Genomic DNA, 19745 nt, shown 5'->3' with positions numbered 1-19745 from the left:
TTGTTGTTGTCGGACTTGTTATCTTTGATGTTGTTGTCGACTCTTTCTGTGGATGTCGTTGTTGTCGGACTTGTTATCTTTGATGATGTTGTCGACTCTTTTGTGAATGTTATTGTTCTTGGACTTGTTATCTTTGATGATGTTGTCGACTCTTTTGTGGATGTTGTTGTTGTCGGACTTGTTATCTTTGATGATGTTGTCGACTCTTTTGTGGATGTTGCTGTTGTCGGACTTGGTGTTATCTTTGATGTTGTTGTCGACTCTTTTGTGGATGTCGTTGTTGTCGGACTTGTTATCTTTGATGATGTTGTCGACTCTTTTGTGGATGTTGTTGTTGTTGGACTTGCTATCTTTGATGTTGTTGTCGACTCTTTTGTGGGTGTCGTTGTTGTCGGACTTGTTATCCTTAATGACGTTGTAGACTCTTTTGTGGATGTTGTTGTTGTCGGACCTGCTATCCTTGACGTTGTTGTTGTTGACATTGTTGTGGATGTCGGTGTTATTTGAATAGTTATCGTTGATGCTGTTTTGGACTCTTGTGTGGATGTAGTTGATGTCAGTTTTTGATTAGCTTTGATCTGATGTCGTTTCATTAACGCCTGGTAGGATAATAACCTGTAATGTTGTTGAAGACCCTTGTTTGGATGACGTTATTGTCGGACTTGGTGTTATCTTTGATGTTGTTGTTAACTCTTCTGTGGATTTCGTTGTTGTTGGACTTGTTACCTTTGACGTTGTTGTCGGCTCTTCTGTGGATGTGGTTGCTGTTGAGCTAGCTATCTTTGACGTTGTTGTTGTTGACATTGTTGTGGATGTCGTTGATGGCTGCGAGCACGTAAGCTGACAAATCATTTGTGCTTGGTCAAGGGTGTAAGGCTTCCGCTCACACGTACAAGTGTGACATGGTCCGTCCTGGATAGTTGTACCAACCTAGGGCAACAATATGAGCGTCAACCCAAGTTTCAATTTATTTTTTCTGTTTCCATTCTCACGTTCTACATTTACAAAGTAAGTTATTCGCTACACGCTACGACCTATCATTGTAAACATTACCAGTTGTCAATTGACAACAATTATTTTTTTGGCTTTTGGAAGTAAATTTCAGTCTCTTTTATAGCACGTTTCGGTGCTTAGCAAAAGGTGCAAAGGGACAAAAATAAAGGTCCGTAGGGAATTCAAGACCCAAAATGGAAATTTGGTTTGACGATCGGTTTTAATTATCTCTTGAATAATAACCAAATCAAATGAAGCAAAACAAAGCCAACTATTTTTATAGTAGTAAAGCGGTTTCTATCATATTATTTCTTCATCAAACCTTAACTTTCTTCAACTTTTACCTGAAATTTTTGTCCTTTGTAATCACACTCCACGCATGGCGGAGGCATGGGTACAACACATCGACTTGCGCGCATCAATGTTCCATTGCTGCAGTTGCAGTTTGAACACAGTCCACTGAATGGGCAGATGATGTTTCCAGCACAGTTCATAAAACAGGTGCATTCATCTCGGCAAACTGCAACACAAACATTGGTAAAACGTCGAAATATTACCTTTCTAGAACTTATGGCAAACACAGTGGTGGGGGCCTTTCCGGCGACATTTTCCCCGCTTTAAAGACAACAGAGAAAACTTCTTTACCTGTTTTCAAAAAAAGAACAAGAACCGAACTCTCCCATTGTCGCCATGTTGTTGTTGTTGCTGCTGTTGTTGAAATTGCTTTGGCAACTTCAGAATGCGAGGATCTGCTCGTGCGCCTTAAAGGTGTCTGCTGACTACCGCCCCGATGATTGCTTTGCAAGTTGTGCTCATTTATATAGGAGAATGTATGGGAAGTTGTTCTCCCCCTGGTCAAGCAGCTCTCATAAACTTGATATAATAAACTTGCGTTACCGGAAAAAGTACATTTTATATAGACCAAAAACGATATGACCTTGTGGACCTTATGTTATGGGAAGACTGTATAATTGTGCGCATAACTAATTGTCCAAATTTTACCTCGTGTTGGCAGTTGATGATCACAGACCAAATGCTGATCTGTAGTGGACATTAATGCGTACCCATGCAAATAAGTACTTAGTTCACAGGAAGCCACTACCGTTATTTTAACTGTTTTTAACGCGCACCATCTGTTATTGTGAGAGATAAAAAATAATGACCCCAGCTATCTTCAAACCTGGACTGAATCCGGCGTCCAATACACTTATCAGTATCCCCCTGCGCCTGTCATTTGGAATATGAAAAGAATTGCTCACCCTTCGAAATATTTGTTGCTGCTGTTGTGCCACTTGTTGGTGTTGCTGGTGTAACAACTCCGATAGCCTCTTTTGTCGTTGGTAAAGGCAATTTTGTCGTGACCCGAGTATGCAGCGTTTGCGTTTCCGATGTCGGCGACGTCATTGTTGTGCTCTCCGTACCCGAAGATGACATCATCTTCGTTGTCACTCGCGAAGTCGTCGCTTCGGTTGTGTAAACGTTTGCAGTGGATTGGCTCTTTGGTGAGGTCATCTTTGTTGTTTCTTGTGTGGTTGACATGTTGAGCGATGTTTTCGTTGTCATGACAACACTTGTGAAAGTATGTGGTCCTGTTAAGCTGGGTGAGGTTGGACAGTTATCCTCATCTTCGCCAGCGAAACAATCTTGGTGGCCATCGCAAAGCGATCTACGAATTTAGTGAAAAATTGAGAAGCTTTAATACTTTTAAAAAGAAATTTATAAGGATTGCAAAAATAAAAACTGATATTTCATATACTTAGATATTGACATATTCACTTTAAAAAGAAATATTTTGGAATTTCCACTCTTTAAAACGTAATCTCGGTGTATCCAATCCAACAAAATCGAACCAAAAATCGATCGAACCAAATCGAACAACAATCGTTCGATTGGGTTCGGTAATCGAACAAAATCGAACATCTACTTTGCTGTGAGTTCGATTTTCGATTCAATTTTGTTCGGAATCCGTCTCTGGAAGAGTAAATAAAGCAGGGCTAATCAGTGGGACGGTGCACCGCACAAAATGTCCGCAATATAAACAAACAGGAGTTCGGTAGTCGGACGTTTGATTTTGTTCGATTGTTGACTGTTCTGTAATCGAACGTTCGATTTTGTTTGATTGACCAAATTTTATTGTGGGTGAGATCGGCTGCGATTATGTTCGAATACCGAACCCAATCGAACAATTGGTGTTCGGTTGGGTTCGATTACCGAACGTTCAATTGGAAACGCCGGGCGTAATGCGATCACCCAAAAGAAACATTGTTGAGATTTGGCCAATTTCGCTTGACTTTCTTGCAGAATATTCCTTTTAAGGTTTTGGTAAAATCTAAAACAAAAATGAGAGCATTCTTAGGCGTCAGGATTTAATAATAATAACAGCATAATATTTATAGAGTGCTAATTTTATAGATTCATTATGGCTTTCCTACAATCTGCAAAAAGAATGATTGTGTTAGCCTTTTCACAGCATGAAAACATAACTTTACCACGGTGTAAGGCTCAAATAAAGCTGGTGTAAATTTGGAATTTATTCCACTTTATCCTGACTTTACATTTTTTAAAGCTGACCTTTAAGCCAGCTTTTCACTCATGTTTGAAGATTGCTTACTGAGAGACTAAAAAATTTAAGCCAACTTTAATTTGGCTTAAAGTTCCTTAAATGCCGACTGGGGGGTTTAACGGCCTTTAACAAAATTTAATTGACAGCTTAAAGTTGAATAACAAACTTTAAGGAGATTTAAGCCACCTTTAATTTTCCATAAATCTCCATTTTCATGCTGTGTTTCATAAAGCATCATATAACCAGGAACAAAAAGTCCACATGGAAAACATTTATCATTTATCTGTGATCTAACTCGACTCCCCTCAATTTAAGGATGCATGCACAATGCATCTGGAGGCACATAACGTACCACTTACAAACGGTGAGACTTTCTGCCTGGTATGTTTGAATGATAAGGATTTCTTAACAACTATTCGCCAAGGTGGAGGTGGCTAGTGGTGGATATTTACCTCGCCCACCGACACTGAGGTGAATAGTTGTTTTAGTATATTCTCAAACAGTGAGATAAAATAGCCCGAACGGATGGTGTTTGACAAGTTTATTCCGTTAAAGAGTACAGTTTTCGCGCGCGAGTTGCTCGGAGGTGAATATCAAAAGGTAATTCAGAGTTTGAGTGGCCAATCGGCGCTCGCCAAAAACGCTATCCACTGTTTGAGTGGCCTCCCATTCAGCAACGTTTTGCACAGATACAACTCCTCCATAAAATTGCACTTTGAACTGTCAATTTTCCAGAAAACAATAATAGATCAGGCTTCAGGTAAATACGTACTTGAAAGATATACACTTGCTGTTGTTTTTACAACGGAATTCCTTGCACGTTTCGTTGCAAAGCATTTCATCCGTATTATCACCGCAATCATCATCTCCATCACACAGCAGGCTTCGACTTATGCACTTGCCATTGTCACAGCTGCAAGTGAAAACAAATTGAAGTGATGAGGATAAAAGAATCATTTTTTTTTTTCTGTCGGCTATGCGATTTAGCACAAGACTTTATGGTGCCAATCATTTACGCATTTAAAGGAATAATTGCAATGATTAGTAGCAAGACTGGGTGGGACATTAGAGTTAACGATTTCCCTTCAGCAGCAGGCGCTGCTTTGGTTTGCTTTTTATTTTATGTGCTTCGTATTTCAGCGCCATTGTTAAAACAGTCCCATAACATAAGCAGCAAAAACGAACAACAAACCCACAACAAACTCGACCCACAAATATAACGCCGGGCCCAGGAATCGAACCCAGGCCACATTGGTGGGAGGCGAGCGCTCTTACCACTGTGCCATCCCTGCTCCATATTTGCCTCACGTGACCTGTATGAATAGTTTAGTCAAAACAAACCTGCCGTCATTACTAACCTGAAATCTGGACACACAGTCGGCGTCGTCGGGGGAGTTGGTAAGAAAACCACAACTGGGCAACCGTAAAACTCCACACGCAGGCACACACCGATATACCACTGCTCTGCGTACACCCTGATGTACTGAGCGTCGAATGACTGTGACAACTTGTTAGTTGCAATGGTTGAGTGGTTCGTATTACCGTGAAACGTCTGTAGAAAATTAAAACAAATTATGTTAACATCTTCAATTCCAAGATAAATTATTTATGCTAGTAGTTATAACTACAATAGAACCCCGGTAACTAGAACTCTGAAGGGAAACGAAAAACAGTTCGAGTTAGCGGGGTTTCGAGTTATCGGGGTCGATTGAATAATTGATAGTTAAATGATTTTTCAGCATTTCAGTATACAGTACAGTGCATATTGAACTTATCTTGTTAGAAACTCTAACACGAACAAACATTCTTATGATAAGAGTGGAAAATGGCTGTCAACTACTTGATCGGTTCGTTGCTCTAATCAATAGGCAACCGTGGTAAGTTGCAAGAACCGAAATTCGAGTTATCGGGGTAAATTTGACTCAAATTTTGTTCAAGGGAAACAAAATTAAGTTCGAGTTAGCGGGGTTTTCGAGTTATCCGAGTTCGAGTTAACCGAGTATAAATGACTGAAAAGTGGAGTCAAATCCAAGGGAAATGGAATTTAGTTCGCGTTAGCGGGGTTGTTCGAGTTATCCGAGTTCGAGTTAGCGGGGTTTTACTGTATACTATTTTTCGGCATCAGTTATCGGAAATTGGTGCATCCTCAAGCTCTTAGTCATATTAATCATTTTGGGTAAAATTGTGACGTCATCACACACATGGCCATCACATTACAAACCTTAATTAAGGGAATTAAGGGACTGGTCAATAAGTATCAGGGGGGGTGGGCCGGAGCAATTGGAAAAGTGGTGGCTCGAAAATTTGTGACCCACCCCTTCCGTCTGGCTTAAAACTGACTAACCCACCCCTGACAGGGGGTTGAAAATAACATGACCCACCCCCTTTGCTAAAAAAAATCAAGGGACCTATCATTTCTTTATCATCTGTTAGGGGTTGGAGATTTTTTATTTGACTTCAGCTTTTAAAGTGAAATTCCCCATGTATGTCTTTTTCCATTTTTTAAAAGTGAAAGAAGGATGAATTTATCACTTCTCATACTAGCCTTTTGTAAGTTTTCCACATATTTGTGTGTAAAGTCCATGGGGAAATTTAGACACAAACATTCATAATCAATTATTGAAGAGTCCATATTTTTATACAGAAATTAATAACTTAAAATACAACCACTGTCCATCATTCATATTTGCAAATCGTTTGAGAAAAGATTTACTGGTATTAAAAGGCCTAAAGCCCAGCGTGAATCTATGCAGGTTGAGAGTCAGGTAAAACTGATGATATGATTACAAGCCATCTAGGGGGGTCAGGGGGTATGCTCCCCCGGGAAATTTTTATATTTGGGCTTTTTGAAATCGCTAGAAATTCATTTAAAACTGCTTACATGGAGAAATTTATCAATTTTATATACTGATGAATACAACTTTTCTTGGAACGATTACAGTTAAAAGTTAGTGAATAAATAAGATGACCCACCCCCTACGTGTAGATCAAAACTACATAACCCACCCCTTTTCGAGGGTTCAAAAACTGATGACCCACCCCCTTTCTGCTCCGGCCCACCCCCCCCCCCCCCTGTACTTATTGACCAGTCCCTAAGGACGCTAAATGCCTTTTGATTTAAAAGGTTGGTGATTAACAGCGTTCCCTCCAAACAAAACGAGCTTTAACTTTGCATGAGCCAGGCCTTACCATGCTTGAGATAAGACAATATCCCTAAATGATGATTTTTGTATTCACACTACTCGTCTGCTTGATAATGTAAATATGCTATTGGGAGGCATTTGATTTTAACGACATGTAGGAATTTATCTGGGTGTGCGTGTGTTTTAGAAGCCCATCGAGTAATTGCCCTTCATTCCTCAATCGATTACTTCAAAATTCTTTCCAGTGGTAACTGGCGTTTTTGTATTACTAGAATAGTCAAAATTCCATCTATTTCATTCGCCGGTACCCATTTTACACAACTAGGTGGAGAGAGGCACTAAAAGAATAAAGTGTCTTGCCCAAGAACACAACGCAATAACCCCGGCCAGGGCTTGAACAACTGTCTACAATGGCCAGGTAATTCTGCCCTATGGTAACCGTTGTAAGGTAAAGGTAATGTCTGCTTCGAGCCTAGTGGCCCATACAGGCCGGAGCTTATCCCGGTTTCCGTAGCATTAAGCGACTGAGAGTATTGCTACTCCCCCCTGGATGGGATGCTAGTCCATCGCAGGGTTACCCCCCCAGCAGTAAATTCGCCGGTACCCATTTATACACTTTGTGTCTTGCCCAAGAACACAACGCAGCGCCCCGGCCAGGTCTCGAACCCGGGCCGTTCGACTCGGAGGCGAGCGCGCTAACCATTAGGCCACCGCGCCTCCCACTATGGTAACCGTTGTAGAGAGATTAAACTGTATTTATAATTAGGTAATTTAATTGGCTAACAAACATGTGCAATAACTGTAAGTAAGAAGAAATTTTAAAAGTTGTCACCTCGTTGATCTTAGTCCAGGTAACTCCATTCAAGCTATATGACAATCGGAACAGGGTCACCCACTTGTGAAGAACTGGGTGTCCCTGTGTAGATATGGCGGTTACTTTACGAATAGATCCCAGATAGACTTCCAAATATGGTGCCTTGTCTTGCGCTGCAGAACACCAAGCGCCGCTTCCCCGTCCTACTACATGTGAATTGTTCAGTCGTCCCTCTCCCGGTCGATAGTAAACGTCGACTGACGACGAGGCTTTGAAGAAATTATCTGGTATTAATCGGTTCGACGTCAAACCTAACGATACAAAAGTAAAACTCGTGTTATCTTTTCCATTGAAGTTTGGCTAACGCTGCAACTAAACAAACAAACCAAGATGGCATCTATAAAGTAAAACCCCAAAAACTCAAACTCTGAAGGGAAACGAAAAACCGTTTGAGTTAGCGGGGTCGCGAGTTACCAGGGTCGATTGAATATCTAATTTGCTAACTTAAAAATTGATAGTTTACTGATTTTTCAGCACTTCAGTATACAGTACAGTGCAAATTTTACTTATCCCGTCAGAAACTCTAACATGATCATACATTTCTTATGGATAAGAGTGGAAAATGACTGTCAAATACGTGATCTGTTCATTGCTCTAATCACCTGAATTCGAGTTATCGGGTAAATTTGACCCAAATTTTGATCGAAGAAAAGGATATTTAGTTCGAGTAAGCGGGATTTTCGATTTATCCGAGTTCGAGTTAACCAAGTAAAAATGACTGAAAAGTGGGGTCAAATCCAAGGAAAATGGAGGTTAGTTCGAGTTAGCGGTGTGTTCGAGTTTTTCGATCTCGAGTTACCGGGGTTCTACTGTAGTACCAGAAGCACGCAGCAACATTGTCACTTGAAATTGTGTTCGGCTTGATTTCTCTTTGATCATCCAATCAGAGACCAGTCCAACTTAGTCTGGGATGCGGAGAAGTCAAAGGAGTTACATGCCGAATAAATTACATGTGAGGTTGTTGGGCCTCTGATTGGTTGAGAAGTTTGGAAACGAAAACTAAAGTCGATGCAAAAGTCATTAAAATTTTAGAAATGCAACACTCTGGCAACAAGCAATGAATCTTACACAGATGCATCCAGTTAAGTACAAAAGACCTACGCCTAGCACTGAAAACTGAGCCAATTAGAAGTTGATAATCTTGCTTTAGCACGTGCTAAGTGAGAAGGGCTCCTCCTTAGTAGCATAACACAAATCTTCAACCTAGAAGAAATGTATTATAATTAACCAAAAAGTTAGCTAAAGTTAATTGAGAACAAAGGATTGCGATCATCTTCTTATCCAAAGTACTACCAAAAAAACACCAAATGAAGGCAAATCTGTCTCTTTTCACCTGAATTCGTATACTATTGGCTCTTTCATACTGTATACACTCCACAGTTTTTATATTATCATATTTAATATTTTACTCGAAAAATCTTGCTTAAAAATGTAGTTTTGTCACTGCCAACCAAAAAAGTTAAAGCCCGATCACATGCAGTTTATGTTCGAAACCAACCATTCAAAAAATAACAGTTTCCCGAGAGGTCCGCATCTTCCGCAACTTTGTTGCTGACCGACTTCAATTCGATACTGAACCGCGTTACCTTTTATATTTGCTCATCGATGCAGCACAAAAACGTCAAGTCAAATGGCCTGACCTACCTAATTGACTCCTGACGTCCAATTTCACTTACCTAAAGGTTTAAAGCATTGTGAAACACTTGGGCAGTTTTTCTCATCTTCACCATCTTTACAATCATCCTGACCGTCACATAACCAATTCTTCGTTATGCACTTATCATCCTTGCATCTGTACTGAGCTGGCAAACACGCAGTAACATTCTTTTTTACACAGGTCTGACAGCATTCTCCAGGGAGTATTAAAGCTACAAAGTTATCTGATGGACATTGCACGAGAGCAGGGCAGCGTATGGCTCGGCAAACAATACTGTTATTCCAACACCAACATTTCTCGCATGTGTTGTTCCAAGTGGATCCCGGATCATAATACTTCCCATTAGAAAAGCAAATGCAATCAGCTGGCCTTACGCAGCGAGTACCATTAAAAACTGTCCCATCCGGGCACTTACATCCGGGATTACAACTTTCTGTAGGTGAAAGCGTGCACGTGCTGTTCATGTAGTGACACGTCTCATCACAACTTGATTTACATGGCGTGTACACTTTGTTTTGAGGACACAACGGAGTTGTTGGAACAACTGTTGTTTTTAGTACTGTCATTGTGGTTGTTGCTGTCACAGGTGATTTAGTTGTTGTTGTTGTTACTGGTGGTTTAGAAGCTGTTGTTGTTGTTGTTTCTGGTGGCTTGGACGTTGTTGCTGTTTCAGGAGATTTAGTTGTTGTTGTTGTTATTCCTGGTAGTTTGGTAGTTGTTCTTGTCCCTAGTGATTCGGTAGTTGTTGTTGTTGTTGTCCCTGGTGATTTGGTAGTGGGAGTTGGTGTCCCTGGTGATTCGGTAGTTGTTGTTGTTGTTATTCCTGGTGATTTGGTAGTAGTTGGTGTCCCTGGTGATTCGGTAGTTGTTGTTGTTGTTATTCCTGGTGGTTTGGTAGTGGTTGGTGTCCCTGGTGATTCGGTAGTTGTTGTTGTTGGTGTCCCTGGTGGTTTGGTAGTGGTTGGTGTCCCTGGTGATTCGGTAGTTGTTGTTGTTGGTGTCCCTGGTGATTTGGTAGTGGTTGGTGTCCCTGGTGATTCGGTAGTTGTTGTTGTTGTTATTCCTGGTGGTTGGGTAGTGGTTGGTGTCCCTAGTAATTCGGTAGTTGTTGTTGTTGTTATTCCTGGTGATTTGGTAGTGGTTGGTGACCCTGGTGATTCGGTAGTTGTTGTTGTTGTTATTCCTGGTGGTTGGGTAGTGGTTGGTGTCCCTAGTAATTCGGTAGTTGTTGTTGTTGTTATTCCTGGTGATTTGGTAGTGGTTGGTGATCCTGGTGATTCGGTAGTTGTTGTTGTTGTTATTCCTGGTGGTTGGGTAGTGGTTGGTGTCCCTAGTAATTCGGTAGTTGTTGTTGTTGTTATTCCTGGTGGTTTGGTAGTGGTTGGTGACCCTGGTGATTCGGTAGTTGTTGTTGTTGTTATTCCTGGTGGTTGGGTAGTGGTTGGTGTCCCTAGTAATTCGGTAGTTGTTGTTGTTGTTATTCCTGGTGATTTGGTAGTGGTTGGTGACCCTGGTGATTCGGTAGTTGTTGTTGTTGTTATTCCTGGTGGTTGGGTAGTGGTTGGTGTCCCTAGTAATTCGGTAGTTGTTGTTATTCCTGGTGGTTGGGTAGTGGTTGGTGTCCCTAGTAATTCGGTAGTTGTTGTTGTTGGTGTCCCTGGTGGTTTGGTAGTGGTTGGTGACCCTGGTGATTCGGTAGTTGTTGTTGTTGTTATTCCTGGTGGTTGGGTAGTGGTTGGTGTCCCTAGTAATTCGGTAGTTGTTGTTGTTGTTATTCCTGGTGGTTGGGTAGTGGTTGGTGACCCTGGTGATTCGGTAGTTGTTGTTGTTGTTATTCCTGGTGGTTGGGTAGTGGTTGGTGTCCCTAGTAATTCGGTAGTTGTTGTTATTCCTGGTGGTTGGGTAGTGGTTGGTGTCCCTAGTAATTCGGTAGTTGTTGTTGTTGGGTCCCTGGTGGTTTGGTAGTGGTTGGTGACCCTGGTGATTCGGTAGTTGTTGTTGTTGTTATTCCTGGTGGTTTGGTAGTGATTGGTGTCCCTGGTGATTCTGTAGTTGTTGGTGTTATTCCTGGTGATTTGGTAGTGATTGGTATCCCTGGTGATTCTGTAGTTGTTGGTGTTATTCCTGGTGGTTTGGTAGTGATTGGTGTCCCTGGTGATTCGGTAGCTGTTGGTGTTATTCCTGGTGGTTTGGTAGTGATTGGTGTCCCTGGTGATTCTGTAGTTGTTGGTGTTATTCCTGGTGATTTGGTAGTGATTGGTGTCCCTGGTGATTCTGTAGTTGTTGGTGTTATTCCTGGTGGTTTGGTAGTGATTGGTGTCCCTGGTGATTCTGTACTTGTTGGTGTTATTCCTGGTGGTTTGGTAGTGATTGGTGTCCCTGGTGATTCTGTAGTTGTTGGTGTTATTCCTGGTGATTTGGTAGTGATTGGTGTCCCTGGTGATTCTGTAGTTGTTGGTGTTTTTCCTGGTGATTTGGTAGTGATTGGTGTCCCTGGTGATTCTGTAGTTGTTGGTGTTTTTCCTGGTGGTTTGGTAGTGATTGGTGTCCCTGGTGATTCTGTAGTTGTTGGTGTTATTCCTGGTGATTTGGTAGTGATTGGTGTCCCTGGTGATTCTGTAGTTGTTGGTGTTATTCCTGGTGGTTTGGTAGTGGTTGGTGTCCCTGGTGATTCGGTAGTTGTTGGTGTTATTCCTGGTGGTTTGGTAGTGGTTGGTGTCCCTGGTGATTCGGTAGTTGTTGGTGTTATTCCTGGTGGTTTGGTAGTGATTGGTGTCCCTGGTGATTCTGTAGTTGTTGGTGTTATTCCTGGTGGTTTGGTAGTGGTTGGTGTCCCTGGTGATTCGGTAGTTGTTGTTGATTTGGTAGTGATTGGTGTCCCTGGTGATTCTGTAGTTGTTGGTGTTATTCCTGGTGATTTGGTAGTGATTGGTGTCCCTGGTGATTCTGTAGTTGTTGGTGTTATTCCTGGTGGTTTGGTAGTGGTTGGTGTCCCTGGTGATTCTGTAGTTGTTGGTGTTATTCCTGGTGGTTTGGTAGTGATTGGTGTCCCTGGTGATTCTGTAGTTGTTGGTGTTATTCCTGGTGGTTTGGTAGTGATTGGTGTCCCTGGTGATTCTGTAGTTGTTGGTGTTATTCCTGGTGGTTTGGTAGTGATTGGTGTCCCTGGTGATTCTGTAGTTGTTGGTGTTATTTCTGGTGGTTTGGTAGTGGTTGGTGTCCCTGGTGATTCGGTAGTTGTTGGTGTCCTTGGTAATTTGGTAGTTGTTGTTGTTGTTTCCGGTGATTTGGTAGTTATTGTTGTTCTTGGTGATTGGGTAGTTGTTGTCGTTACTGGTGATTTGGTAGTTGTTGTTAATTCTGGTGATTTGGTAGTTATCGTTGTTATTGGTGATTGGGTAGTTGTTGTCGTTACGGTGATTTGGTAGTTGTTGTTTTTATCCCTGGTGATTTGGCAGTTGTTGTTAATTCTGGTACTTTGGTAGTGGTTTGTGTTGTTGTTGTTTTAGACGTGAAGGTTGCGATTGTCCCTTAAAGCAAAATCAAAGTGGATACGTAAGACAGTGTCTAAGTCTTGATTTATTCAAATTTTCATAAGGGTCTTCTTACCTGACGTTGTGCATGTAGGACCAGTGCATGAAAGACATCCAGACTCGCACGTACTGAAAAGGAAGTAAAAATAAAATGTGTCGTTCATTTGTTAGTGCTACGCAATTTCTTCCAGTGCTATCCCGATTCTATTCTACGAAAAAGACTACCATAAATTGCCTACTTACCAGCCGCTTTTTGTATCGTTACTTAACGAGGTTCAGGATGGGGTTTAACTAATAGCTGAGAATTGGTCAAATGTTAACTTGCAGCTAAGAAATAATGCGTTTTAACTGCTAGCTGAAATTCAAGATCTGCAAGAATTACTGATAGCTACGAAATCACCGAAAATTAAATGGATAACTAAGATTCCAGCACCCCACCCAGACTTTCTGTAATACATTTAGATCTGTGTATCCTTTGACGAACCCGCGACAGCCGTTGTTAGGGAGGCCTTTCGAACTCGGATTAGTAATGTAATAAAACTCAGATTTGTGACGAATCTGGTTGTGGTCCTCAATTTAAACACTCTTGTGTCAATTCCAGCCTTTCTAATAAAAATTACTTCAGAGATAGTTCTCTCAATTCCAGTTTTGTCTAGTACCAGTTCTGCATGGCTAAACATTGCATTGCAAGCTATTGTACCCTAAGCTGTCACAAGTGGTCTTAACCTAGGGGTGTGGTCACCACAACAATATTTTATTAAGAAACGACACCAAATTTTATCAAAATATGATATGAATGTTTTTCGTAAACAAATTAAAATGAATTGAATTTCGAATGGAAAAATAAAATAGCATTTACAAAAATCAACCCAACGAGACTTCTTTAGCTTTCTCACTCACCATCTTTGACAATTCTGGACAACAATTGATCCGGGCTTGTAGTCGACCCCTCCCAAGTGACAAGGGCAGTTTCCAGGCGCAATACATTTCCCATTATACAGCACTGTACCGTTTGGGCAGGAACATCCCTCAAAGCGCACGGGACAGCGGGCTGGAGTGACGTCACATAGGTTATCACACGTTTTGGGGCAGGCTGTTTCGCAGGCGGTGTACTCAAAGCAATTGCCTTCCTCTCGCGGACACTGAATTGCTATGTTCAAAAATAAAAAGGACGAAATGTCAAAAGCCCAGGAATATTTACTATCCAGTGGCAGGTGTGGTGGACTCCGTCGACAAATAGCCACTAAATAGTGATTTTTCCAAGTCCTTGGACTTAGACGTTGTGCCCTTGTAGGTACCCATCGTGGCCGGGAGGTCACAAACATCTAGGGAGTCTAGAACTATGCAGCCTCCCACGCAGTCGTTTTTAGGGGCGATGTTGTTTCGCTCCTCCTTGTGGGGAGGAATGATACACGATCGCTTCTAGAAATGGCTGCGTTGGAGCTTAGAACTATGCTTATGCTCTGTCTGAAACGACTTTTAAAACTATGACTGAAGCCGGCGCCATTTTCTATTTCACGAGTCTCACAGTCTGTTTTAATAAAACTTTATGTGTGTCATTCATGCCTTACAAGAAATAATTGGACATTTTTTAAAAAAATATATACTATCGTCTAAGCAAAAGCCTTGGGAAACCGGTGTGGAAAGATTTGTTTTCTTGACTTTGTTCAGTATATGGCCGAAACATACGTTTAATATATTGTTACTCACGACACAGTTCCTGTGTTCTCCACTTGATTGGCACCCCATGCTTACAGCACTCGTGACCATACGAAGCAATGGCTGTACACAGACACTCACAATCACCACCGCTGTCACACGCGCAGGCATCGCGGTAGCATGCGTCGTACCAGGGATCTGGGTCTACCTAAAAACCATGCATAAAACTAAGATCAGCACAGGCAAGAACCCATCCCGAGAAATCTACTAAATAAAAAAAAAACGCGAAGATATTCCGATTCTTACACCGTAACTCAATAAATCATACGAGTACATTTTGGAAAGTTGCCACGCCGGCTTTTTGACATCCGGCCATGTCATGTCTCTGAAATTCATACCAAAATTAAGGACTCGATGCAAATGTGAAAAGAATGAACGTTTTTCGAATTTTGACCTCGTAAAGGGAAGGTGGAGTCTGTTACAATATCTGGTATAGGAGAAGACAAGTAGCAACTGTAGCATTCCGTACTTACTCGAGTAAGCGCCGCATTTGGGACAAAAAAGTTAATAAGCGCCGCCCCCGACCCCCACCGCTGAAGTCGATTTTGTCGACCTGACGCCATTTTGTGTGTGGTTTGATGGGCCGCGCATAACAAGAAAAGCAAAACTCGCACTTTGGAAGAATTTTCTACGCTTCACTGGCGCACTCGGAACTAAATGGACAACGATAGGAAAGAGAAATTACCGGAGATTAAGGTGCTGGAAATTCTGTAGCGATTTGATCAATTTCACGGAAGATATTTCGCTTCGAGTGAGGTGCTGTCGAAAATAGTTTCCAGCCTTGGGAATATTTAATATAGTACACGTGTTCAAAATTTCGCAAAGCAATAACTCGTCCAAATCGCTTCAAATTGGCTCGAGGAGCTGGCAAACAAGAAAGAACACGAAACTGCAACAGTGTAAGTCAATTTTATTCGTAAAATGTTCGAATTTTTATATCGTTAAAGAAAACTGTTTCATTCCCATACAAATCCTGATAAATTGAGTCTTAGAGTACTGTGGCTCTTATCGTTAGCTTGGGCTGCCTGTGGTTCGTGCCAAAATACATGGCCGTTTTCAAATCGATGCGGTTTCGCCGTTTTTGACCGTTTACACGACAACGAAACCGTATCGTTTTGAAAACGCTGTCAAAAATGGAGCGTTTTCAAAACGACCCGGTTACAGTAGTGGTCTCGATCGGTGCCGTGTAAACGAAAGGCGTAACCGCATCGCTTTCGATGCGGTTACAAATGAAACCGTGTCTGTGTAAACAGTGCCTAAAGCTAACCAACAAAAGTTCTACAACACCAAGAAATATAATCTCAACATGGGTAAATAAGTGAGGTATCTTCGGTAAACAACCAACCATCTCTATTTAGCAGCCACGGGATGTGTCGAAGTCATTAAAAAAAAATTCTGTACATTGAAATTTATATAAAGCACTTACCACATCGTGGCAGGGTTTAAACACATCCCTCCGAATGACACTGCACATCTTGTGAGCCCACGGTGCACGGTGCTTGTTTGTCGCGCAAGGATTCTTGGGTACTACTGCATCCGGGCATGTTGACTCAACCTTCCAGCTGTCGCCAAAGTCATTCGCTAAGGTCTCAGGCAGCATTTGTGGAGTCATGAAATCATCGTTTCTGTCGTCATTGAAGTTTCCGCACAAACCGCAAGTTTGCCCTGATAAAAAATACAGTGTCATTTTTCGTGCACTGACCCAAGTAATGTATTTCTCAAATCTTTAACAACTCATTCATCATGTGTTGTTTGTAAGTATAACGACTCGAGTGAATAATTATAATAATAATAATAATAATAATAATAATAATAATAATAATAATAATAATAATAATAATAATAAAGACTTTATTTAACGAGGGTAACATAGTTTACTGGTGGCCCAGTAGTTTACAATATGGCCCTCCCTAATCAATTACATATTACATACTTAATTACATATTATATAAACCTAACTACATATTATATACTAAAGTGATAAAAATTTAAACTTAATTTAATACAATGAGAACTAAAAAGTGCTGCTAATTTTAAAATGTTCTATATAAACCTAACTACATATACTTAAGTGATAAAAATTTAAACTTAATTTAATACAATAAGAGCTAAAAAGTGCTGCAGATTTTAAAATATGTTCTAGTCCAGCATTTTGTTTTAGTAGCGTTTGGTGTAGTTTTCCTGTAAACTGTTTGTGCGATGCAGCATTACGAATAGAAACGTCAACATTGTTCCAGAGGCGGGTTGCGCTGGTGTGAAAGGTCCTGCAACCTGAAATTCTTTTGTATTTAGGAAGAACTACGTTGTTGTAGCTTTAGTGTTGTAGCTATGAGTGTCCTTTAGATAATGTATATATGGAATGAAATAATCTGGACAGTGTCCAAAACTTATCTTATGTAATAGATAAAGTTTTCTGCTACGTATACGTACGGATTGCTACGTGTTTCTGCTACGTATTGAAATATTGAAATTATAAGTAGACGTGACAGTGATGAGGCTTTTTCGTGCATGTACGTAGTGTGTTATCGATGTAAGTAATTTTTAAATTAAAAAAACGTGTTGTGAATAATAGAATATTATCTTTATTAAAAAAAGACAATTCATCAAGTTTAAACATAGGAAATCACAACCGTGAAAGTGGTTTGGATATATAAGTGATCTTATTTAGCATTGATTTTACGATTGCGCTGCTTTCTCCGTAGTTTTAGTTTCGATTGAAAAGATATATCAAACTCTCGAGAGAGTGTTTCGTTACATTTCCAAACGCATCGAAGTTCGTCAAAAATCAGAAAAATACTCTGCTGCACGTTGTATTTTTAACTCTCTTCTCGGTGTTTAGATAATTGTGAAAGCTGTGAAACACTCCCTGTCGCGTTTATTACATTAAATCCGCTACCACAAGGACTGGGAAATCTGGGCTTAACTCCCTGAAAGGCTGATAAAACATAAACGTCAAGAAATTCTTATAACGGATTGAAAGATTTTATACAATCACATCTGCCAATCGGAACAAATACGGTAACGTAATTAGCCAAGCAGAACTTGAAGCACTGGTAGCCTTTAGTAACATATCCAAACAGAATAATATCAATAGATGTTTCTGCATAGTTTATGTTAAGATATACAATAACGAACTCCAAGTAGTTTTTTCGTTGGTTATCTTACAACAAAAAAGACAATCTACATCTTTCCTACTGACCTTTGAACTTTGGGTCCAAAGTGATATACAGCCTTGTTCCTCTGTCCCACGTGACTGTCAAGCCAAGGTCAGTCTCCAAGACAGTAAAAAAATGACGCTCCCTGATTTGAAACCTCGCAGTCGTGCTTGAGACCACAGCACCGGGCAGCGATGACACCACGGGAGTTTTCTCCCGTTCTAATACAATCAATGTGTTATTGATGGTGATAGTGACTTTCTTTGTGCAAGTTAGGCCGCTGCTTCCACAAGGCACGTTCTGGGCCTGTATTTGGAAGGTGCCAGATGAGGAGCCATTACAGGAGTCCTGCGCGAGAAGGTACTCACAGGCCCCGCTGAAAGTGAACCTTCTGCCATCAAAGGAGATGTAATTCAGTTCGCCGTACACAGAGCACGTCCCTGGGCAGACTTGGTTTGTACACGACCATTGCGTGCCTTTGCAAGAACTAGAAAGATACCGAAAGAACACTGGTCATGTATTAAATGCAAGCAACTTCAAGGTATAGGATTACTTTTCCTCAATGGTCTCCATACATTTCTTATAGTACTATTTGGGAGAATGTGATAATGCGTTAACCCTTTAAGCCCCTAAAAAACATGCGGTATCCCTTTAAGCCCCTAAAAAACATACAAATTCTCTTTACTGGTCTCCATACATCTCTTGTAGTACTATTTGGGAGAATTTCATGATGCTTTAACCCTTAAACACCTGATGCCAACATACAGCCTCTTTTAATACTGGACTCAATATTTTTTTTTTTTTTGTAGTACTAGTTTAGAAAATTAGTTTAAAAATCAAATAAACTTATTCCTTGAAGAACGGATAATATCTTCATAATATGAGCAGAAAAAAGATGTTAATAGTTTTTTTTCCATATCAAAAGGGAACTGCAAAAAATAGCTAACTATAGATTGCATAGGCGAATCGAGCTTTCGTCAAAATAAAAGTACGTAAAAGGCCGTGAATTGTAGCTACCATCTACTCTCAACTAGACTACTAGTAGTCTCTCTTTTATCTTAGGTCTCTTAGGGTCGGAGCGCGCGGTTATATCATATCAGGAACGCGAGCAAACTGGTTGAACTGGCGGGTGGATGAGAAGGGGCTTGGGGCGAGACGAGAAACGTTTTTCCTCGATCGCGCTTACGATCGCGCGATCCGATCGCGCGCACACTCTTGTCTCGCCCCAATCCTTCCTCGCGCGTCTTAAACCCTCCCTAGCCTCGCACTCCCTTACTTAATTTTGAGAGAAAAACAGACTGCAAGCAGTCTAACTCTCGACGCACTTACTTGGTGTAAGTATGTGTTACCTTTGTAAACATACCAAGTATTACAGTCCACTTTAATCTGTTTTCCTGGTCTGTAGCTGTGACCGCCGTGATGGCAAAGGCACTGGGACGAGTTGACACACTGCTGACCATGTAGTACCGTACCCTCGGGGCATACGCAGCCTTCCCTGCACTTGGTTTCCAGGCAGGGCAGGTGGAAATTGGCACAGGTCTGGGCGCATTGTGCGCCACAGCTTACCCACTTTTGACCCAAAGGACAAACTGCGAAAAAGGTATATGAAGTTCTTCTACCTTTTTTTTCAAATACACCTAGTATACACCTATAGCTAGTATGTGTGGAATCAAATTACCTTACCAGAATTTGGTACTTCACCAATTTCACGCAGTTACATATAACTAAATATTTAAAACTAGCAATGGTTTATTGCAATTCCTGAGTTTTAATTGCTTTATTGTGGTAGGTGTACGCGTCAGCGAAAAGAGCCGCGAAGCTCAAACATTGCATTTCTCTTGTAACAATTACTCCTCTCAAGCGTTGAAAAAAATTGTGTAACTGTAGTCAGGTGATGACATAGTTTGTTTGTGGTTTGACGCTGACTGTTTTTTATGTTACTTTCAAAAGACGTTTCCTCTCAAGCGTTGGATATGAGATGGTAGATAGCTAACTCGGCGCTACTTTTTAAAATTTTTGTCAAACAAAAAAATTTAAACACGCCTCGTTGGCTATCTACCATCTCATATCCAACGCCTGAGAGGAATAATTGTTAAATGCATTTGTTT

General features: G+C 40.9%; 1 protein-coding gene across 1 annotated transcript in view; it reads right to left on the bottom strand.

Moving 5' to 3' along the window:
* Window positions 1-459: 459 nt before the first annotated feature.
* Window positions 460-19745, bottom strand: part of LOC144660359 (uncharacterized) — a 43103-nt gene continuing 23817 nt past the window's right edge. Inside the window, 15 exon segments of the mRNA XM_078520964.1 lie at window positions 460-930; window positions 1338-1513; window positions 2253-2659; window positions 4329-4469; window positions 4915-5108; window positions 7532-7824; window positions 9250-11713; window positions 11716-12673; window positions 12676-12760; window positions 12840-12892; window positions 13664-13913; window positions 14474-14630; window positions 15909-16147; window positions 17682-18124; window positions 19001-19226. Coding sequence (XP_078377090.1) covers window positions 568-930; window positions 1338-1513; window positions 2253-2659; window positions 4329-4469; window positions 4915-5108; window positions 7532-7824; window positions 9250-11713; window positions 11716-12673; window positions 12676-12760; window positions 12840-12892; window positions 13664-13913; window positions 14474-14630; window positions 15909-16147; window positions 17682-18124; window positions 19001-19226 — 6449 coding nt within the window. The 3' untranslated portion in view covers window positions 460-567.

This window comes from Oculina patagonica, chromosome 7, assembly GCF_052425735.1.
Source record: "Oculina patagonica isolate OP01 chromosome 7, crgOcupat, whole genome shotgun sequence".
Classification (NCBI taxonomy): Eukaryota; Metazoa; Cnidaria; class Anthozoa; order Scleractinia; family Oculinidae; genus Oculina; species Oculina patagonica.
Note: the sequence above shows the minus strand (reverse complement) of the source record. Positions and strands in the feature narration are given on the sequence as shown.